This window comes from Moschus berezovskii, chromosome 8, assembly GCF_049115385.1.
Source record: "Moschus berezovskii isolate FMDL1 chromosome 8, NW_MosBer_1.0, whole genome shotgun sequence".
In the NCBI taxonomy this organism is placed as follows: Eukaryota; Metazoa; Chordata; class Mammalia; order Artiodactyla; family Moschidae; genus Moschus; species Moschus berezovskii.
Genome location: NC_142467.1, coordinates 69,947,403 through 69,955,247, shown reverse-complemented (window position 1 = coordinate 69,955,247; position 7,845 = coordinate 69,947,403). Strand labels below are relative to the sequence as shown.

Genomic DNA, 7,845 nt, shown 5'->3' with positions numbered 1-7,845 from the left:
TGTCATGAGACTGGGGAAGCAGAAAAGAGTCTTCACCCTCAGGAGTCCTCAACAAACTTGGACCCCAAATGCCCCCAAGTTGATCTGATAAAGATGTTGCAATCTGCAGTTACTGGTAGTACCCTTTTCTGGTGAAACCCAGACATTTGCATCCTGACAACACCACTGAAACTACCCTTGGGGTTCCTTATCACATAGCTCCCCAATCGTCATTACTTGAAAGTAGCTGCTGAAGCTGCCAGAGATCATCTCCAAAAACAAGAAAAAGATACAACTTCTTCCTTCTTCCCACTGTTCAGTACTTCCCAGGGCTTGCACTCTCAGAGTCTTAAGAAAATCCAGGTGATAAAAGGGTTAGGACAAACCATCTGCAAGCTCAAACTTTGGAGGGCACAGGAGGCCCCAGCCCCCAAGGTGTGGGCCTTACAACAAAAGTCACTGTCTGGACAAAGTATACCAGGCAGAAAAGATACCATGGGAAAATAATCATTATAATTTGAGAACACATACAGAAAAATGTTCAGAAGAATTTGGTTGCAAGTTTAGTGAGGATAGAGTCACTCTTATCTTATTTCCTGGTTTATCCTAACTGCCTGGTACATGGTAGGTGTGTGTGTGCACTCAATCACTTCAGTCATGTCCGATTCTTTGCTACCCTATGGACCGTAGCCCACCAGGCTCCTCTGTCTATGGGATTCTTCAAGCAAGAATACTGGAATAGGCCGCCACGCCCTTCTCCAAGAGATCTTCCAGACCCAGGGATCAAACCCACATCTCTTATATTTTCTTCATTAGCAGGCTGGTTCTTTACTACTAGAGCCACCTGGGAAGCCTAGTACATGGTATACATTTCTTAAATATCTGTAGTCTGAAAGGAAGATATAACTATTAAGGAATAACTTTTATCTGGAAGAGTACACTATGATTGATTTTTAAATTTTTATTTTAACAAGTTGTGTTTTTTAATATTTTCATGATTAACTTGTATACATTAAATTAAGACCAAATATCTAAAACGCAATTCAACATTAAAGCAATAGAGATGACCATTGAGTAAACAAACAAAAAAGAATACAATTAGTAACCTATCGAAGAATGCTCCAGATGAAAATGTAAAGGAGATCATCGCAATTTTAGCCTTAACCACAGTACTGATTAGTGGTGCAGTCTTTGATCCATAAATTAGTCTAAGAATTTCAGAATCTATATCTTTGAAAGATAAGAGAAGCATCAAAACCTCACAAAATATTCTTGAACAAATAATAAAGATATATAAATATACATAAGGAAAAAAATTTGTAGAAAGACTAAGGCCATATATAAAATATCATTTTTATCATAAATAAGGTTTTACCAATTATGGTAAAATTTGAAATTATTGTTAACAGTTTTGAGATTTCTAGTTTAAAAACAAATGGAAAAAAATTTTTAAACACATGAGAAGGAAACCAGAAAAGTACAACAGAGATATCTAATAACATTTTTTAGCTGTCTTAATTGTATTCTACTTGAAGATCCCAGAGGGAATTTATCAATAGAGAGCATCATCCATTCCCCCAATGGGCATAATATAACAGGGATGATATCACACTCCTGTTTCTCTTTATACTGTTAACTGTGGACACTTTCCATTAGTCCATCTTGATGAGACTTTAGGCATCATCTGGTGCTGAGGTCAGTCAGATAGCAAAACAGGACTACGGAATCAAAAGGGTAATCACTAGTTTTGATTTATTCTGCTTCTTGCACATTCTGTTAATTCTAGACTACGTTTCCTTATTTTTCCCTTATTATTTGTTTTTATGGAAAGATAGTATTTCTTTTTCCATAATCTTTTATGTAACATTATTTACTACAACATATTAAAAATGGGTTTTGATTTACACCTATTTAGGGACAAAAGAATATATATTCCTCCTTTATTATTGTATGATGAGCTTGTTTCCTTGAGACGGAAATTTTACAAAAGAAAAAGGAGTAGTTTTACACTGAATGAAGATTAGTACTGGAAGTTATAACATTAAAGTAAATGTCTCAGTCTTATTTATGTTTCCTGGATGAAACGACAATGCATGGCTAGTAACCAAACTGAAGACTGTAAAGACAAGACTATGACCTAGGGAACATAGGCAGCGTTACAAGCTCTGTGTCCTGATACAAGAGCTGAGACACAAGTTCCCTCGGGGGGATGGTCTGATGATAGGCCAATGCTGTAGGAACCTGAGTCATTTAAGCTATAAAAGGAGAAATTGAGGTGAATTAATCAGTACCTCACAGGCTCTTGGGGAGAAAAGTATGGTAAAACAATAGAACAATGGCTAAGATGCTGTCAACTTCATATAAGATTTGATATTATTCTATTATACTTTGGCCACCTCATGCGACGAGTTGACTCACTGGAAAAGAGTCTGATGCTGGGAAAGGTTGGGGGCAGGAGGAGAAGGGGACAACAGAGAATGAGATGGCTGGATGGCATCGCCGACTCTGTGGACATGGGTTTGAGTGAACTCCAGGAGTTGGTGATGGACAGGGAGGCCTGGCGTGCTGTGATTCATGGGGTCGCAGAGAGTCGGACACGACTGAGCAACTGAACTGAACTGAACTGAACTGATTCCTACTCTTAATAATTTTCCAAGTCAAATATGCACTTGTCCAATTTACATTAAACTCAAGCAATTGGATAGGAAACAGTAAGAGCAGTCAGTGAGGCCAGTTGCTTGGTGCTGTACAGACTGTACTGCCTTGTTTGTCCGGAGTCCTACACGGGCTCTTCAGTGTGGCTTGATCACAGTGGCTCCCATTTATCAAAGTGCAACAGAGATCTGACCAGTGCCTCCTCCTCACCCTTCTTCTCACCCATCATTTATTCAGCAAACTGACTTGAGGTCTTCACATGTGCCAGTCACCACATTGGTCCTTGCTTCACTTTGACCACAAGCAATGACTCAGTCACAGGTGTTTCTTTAGTTTATTGGACTGTTTTTACATTTTACATAGATTTCAGCTTTCATCTGCCAGTGTAAGTGGAACTTGACAGAAATATATTTTTAATGGAATTTTTCCCAAATTTATTATTCATGTTAAGGCATCAAATTCATTTTCAGTGCTGTCTACTTCTTTAGCATGCCAGAATTTGGGATTGTTTATAAATCAAATGTTGTCATTAGTCTCTGGGATTATTACAAGAGTATAATCTGCTACTAAAACAACCTAGAGAGTTGAGATGGGGGATGGGAAGGAGGTTCCAGAGTTATGGGGTGTATACTTGTGACTGACTCACGTTGTGTGGCAGAAGAAAGAACAGCATTATGGAGCAATTATCCTCCAATTAAAAATTTTTAAAGATAAATTGAAAACGGAATATAAAATCTATATGAAAGTTGGAAATTCTTCCTGAAATGTAAAGTCTTCCCAGAAAGAAGGGCCAACATTTCCTTCTGATTTGTAATAACATATATTTTAACATTTAACATGTAAGAAATTGAAAAGTTGCAAAGTTTTAATCTCCATAAGAGAAAATGTAGATATATGTCTGGGCTTTGTGATTCTCTTCAGCAAGGCCAGACATAACATTCTTTTATCATTCTTTCCTATTTAGTTTGTATCTCTTTTAAAATTCTACCTAAAATCACATTTTATATGATATGTTTCCCTTAATAGACTGTGACCTCCTTAAGTGTAACCAAGTTTAATTTTTCTTTGATTTGTCTTCATTCTCCAAGATAGTTGTAGGCTGTGAACAGAAAGATAGAGGAAGGAACCTTAAGTTGGAGTCAAAGACTCCTGTTTTTCACATTTCCTTTCTGCATCTCTGTTTCCATGAAAAATTGATCACCACTGACAATAAAGCAGATAGATGATGTTCATGAAACAACTAAAGCTTTGTCTTGTAAATGGCAGTTATCATCTAAATGCTAGTTCTCACTGAGATTTAGAACAAATGGCATGAACTTTAAGGACATTGCGTTGGGGAAGCATGTACTAGACAGAACTGAGATGGGATTTTTCCATAGAGCTTTGCATAGCAAAATTAAAATAAGAAATATATATTGTATATTTATTTACATTTACATATTTATATAAATATATATTCTACAGTGTTTGTATGTATTTACAAAAAGTCTGAGATTATACATACAGGTACATTCATGTGTATATATGTACATCACACAAATCTATGTATTACATTATTTCAGAACTACAGAAATAATCAAATTCTTATATGTGTAAATAGATGCTAAAATTAGTAAACTGAAATAATGCATCTCAAATAATAGAAAAATACTATTAAATAATAGCCATCTTTTACACAGAATTTGCTGTCATAATTCTAGATATTAATACTTTAACAATATACATGCTTATTCATCTGTAACTGGTAATATTCTAAGCAATTTAATTAGTTTACCTCATTTACTTCATTTAATCCTAACCATATCAGAGACAAAATTATATTATTTTTATGTACTGCAGACAGAGGAATGGTGTGTAGAGGATAATGTGAACCAGCAGCCATAGTCCTGCCTCAGAATCTGGGCTCCCCACTCAATGCCCTCAGGATAACTAAATATTTGATCGTCTCCTGTGGATGCATGGCTCCCTCCACATAATCACATGGCCTCACAGCAAGACCAGAACCTATAGGCAAAGGGAGTTCAAACATTTGGTATAGGTTTTCCCAAATTATGTTTCAGTTATTTTCTAATTCTTTCTCATGTAGAATACATTCAAAGACTTCATAAGATTTGTTGGTTCCTTGAAACAGACTGATTCAATTCTAACTTCTGTAACAAAACACTGCAGTTTTACAATGAGTAACCAACTCCTTAAGCAAAAGCTTTGGAATTTCAGATTTCAACTAAATTGCAAGTAATTATTAATCCCAAAATCTACAACACTGTGACATTTCTTCATTATTAGAACAACTGAATTTCTGAGCATGCACACACATGAACACATGCATACCCCACAAGCTCACTAAATATTCATTTCAGATGGTCATATCCCATGAATAATCTATTAATCACAAAGCTCTCCTTGGTGGTCTAGGTGAAATCTCATGGACAGCTCCACCTGGGTGGCCAACTACACTGGACAGTTGGATCTCATCCTCATGGGACTCTTCAGTCAATCCAAGTACCCAATTCTTCTTTGTGTAGTCATTTTTGTGATTTTCTTGATGGCCCTGTTTGGGAATATCATGCTGATCCTTCTGATATATTCTGATGCCCACCTCCACACTCCCATGTACTTTTTCATCAGCCAATTATCTCTCATGGACATGATATACATTTCTGTAATTGTTCCAAAGATGCTCATGGACCAGGTCAAGGGTGTGAATAAGATCTCAGCCCCTGAATGTGGAATGCAGATGTTCCTCTATCTAACAGTAGGAGGTTCAGAATATTTCCTTTTGGCTGCCATGGCCTATGATCGCTATGTGGCCATCTGTCATCCACTCCATTATCCTACCCTCATGAGCCGTAACATGTGGCTCCTCCTGGTGTCTGGCTGTTGGTTCCTGGGATCAGTGGATGGCTTTATGCTCACACCCATTACCATGACCTTTCCCTTCTGCAGATCCCGGGAGATCCATCACTTCTTCTGTGAGGTCCCTGCTGTAATGAAGCTTTCCTGCTCAGACACTTCCCTGTATGAGACACTCATGTACCTGTGCTGTGTCCTCATGCTCCTCATCCCTGTGACAGTCATTTCAAGCTCTTATTCATTCATCCTCCTCACCATCCACAGGATGAATTCAGCAGAGGGCAGGAAGAAGGCTTTTATGACTTGTTCTTCCCACATGACTGTGGTCATCCTCTTCTATGGAACTGCAACCTACAGCTATATGTTCCCCAGTTCCTACCACACCTCTGAGAAGGACATGGCTGTATCTATCTTTTACACCATACTCACTCCTGTTCTAAACCCTTTAATCTATAGTCTTAGGAATAAGGATGTCACAGGGGCTCTAAAGAACTTGTTGAATGTGGAATCTGCCTTTCAGAGAACTACGAAATAAGATTTTTGTATGCTAAGGGTTTATTCTTCAGTTTACTTATCAGAAATATATAGTCTTTTGCCTAAATCATTCTTTGGATTGTCCTACCATGATGTGTCATCCTATATTCATCCCTTTGAAGGAACTGTTTCCCTGTACTGGAAAGCTCATTTTTACACTTCTTGTAAAAATTATCTTTACAATTATACTAAATCCATTTCACTTATATGAAGTTGATAGGTGTACAGTGATGCTGTGGGACAGTATTCATATACTTAGGAAATACATAACTAAACTATTTAGAGTAAAAATATCATAATTTATGCAACTAATGGGAAAGAGATGGACAGAAAAAGGTGATGAGGCAAAAGAATGTTAACAGGTAAATGTAGCTAAGCTTTATATGTGTTCATTGTACTATTATTATCCTTGGTACCAGTATATATTTGAAATTACTTAAAAATAAAAGCTAAGTTATCAGACATTTCTTCCTTTTTTAGTCCATAGTTTCTGCTTGGTGGTTGTATGACAAATCTTAGAAATCACATTCATTCTATCATAGCTAATCATGACTGCTATATATCTTCTGCCTGTCTTTATTTTGGACTAGTTTGTTCTTCATGATCCAAATCTGAAGGTATCTAGTGAGTGTTTCCTGTCTGAAATCCTTAGCATCTTGTGGTATACTGATAATTCAATACCCCACAAGGTACTGTGGGGAAAACATTAAGTCTAAATGGACAGAATTATATTAATCCCAATGTTCTCTAAAGCAGGGAATATTTTTCACAGGAGGTGGTATCAGAGCAAAGATTTGAAGTATGTAGCATTATATAAGCAAGGAGAAGAAACATTTAATCTTTATTTGACTCAAACAATGTTTCTTGTCTTATAATTAAAAATAAGAGCTAAGTGAGTTTAGAATCTTAATTGCACATGCCTACTTGGACTGTGAAGAAAGCTGATCGCCGAAGAATTGATGCTTTTGAACTGTGGTGCTGGAGAAGACTCTTGAGAATCCCTTGGACCGCAAGGAGATCCAACCAGTCCATTCTAAAGGAGATCAATCCTGGGTGTTCACTGGAAGGACTGATGCTAAAGCTGAAACTCCAATACTTTGGCCACCTCATGCGACAAGTTGACTCACTGGAAAAGACTCTGATGCTGGCAAGGATTGGGGGCAGGAGGAGAAGGGGACGACGGAGAATGAGATGGCTGGATGGCATCACCGACTTGATGGACATGAGTTTGAGTGAACTCCGGGAGTTGATGATGGACAGGGAGGCCTGGCGTGCTGTGATTCATGGGGTCGCAAAGAGTCGGACACGACTGAACAACTGAACTGACTGACTGAACTGACTATCCCTACAAATTTGAACTGTAAGTGCAGCTTGTACAAACACTTATAATAAAATATATATATATATATATTATTTTGATGCTTTTGATGTTCCACATCCGACAAGCAACTTCAGCCAAACAAAGTGGTGCTGAGAGAAAACCTGGGACCTCTAGATGCTACCCTCAGATTAGTAAAGGATTCTGGGGTAGGGGGACTTGCTCAGGGACCTGATGTTACGGAAAAGAACATCATGACTAAAGGTAATGTCATTGGCAAATCAAGTGAAGTAATTATTCCAGTAATTTCTCTATTCCTTATTCACTTTATCTTCTATTTTCTTGCCCTTTTGTATCTAGGTCTTCAAAAACAATAAAAATGATCTGACTCACATTTTAGAAATGCTAAATTGTTGGTAATCATTTGAAGAAGTACAAGACTAGAAGTAGGGAGTCTGGGTGAGTGATGATGGTGAGCCTAATGGTATTGATCTAAGTGGAATGGA

General features: G+C 37.5%; 1 protein-coding gene across 1 annotated transcript; it reads left to right on the top strand.

Moving 5' to 3' along the window:
* Window positions 1-5,059: 5,059 nt before the first annotated feature.
* On the top strand, window positions 5,060-6,022 carry LOC129558595 (olfactory receptor 2T29-like). The gene has a single exon (XM_088838373.1). It carries the CDS (start codon window positions 5,060-5,062, stop codon window positions 6,020-6,022), a length of 963 nt encoding a protein of 320 aa, XP_088694499.1.
* Window positions 6,023-7,845: the final 1,823 nt, after the last annotated feature.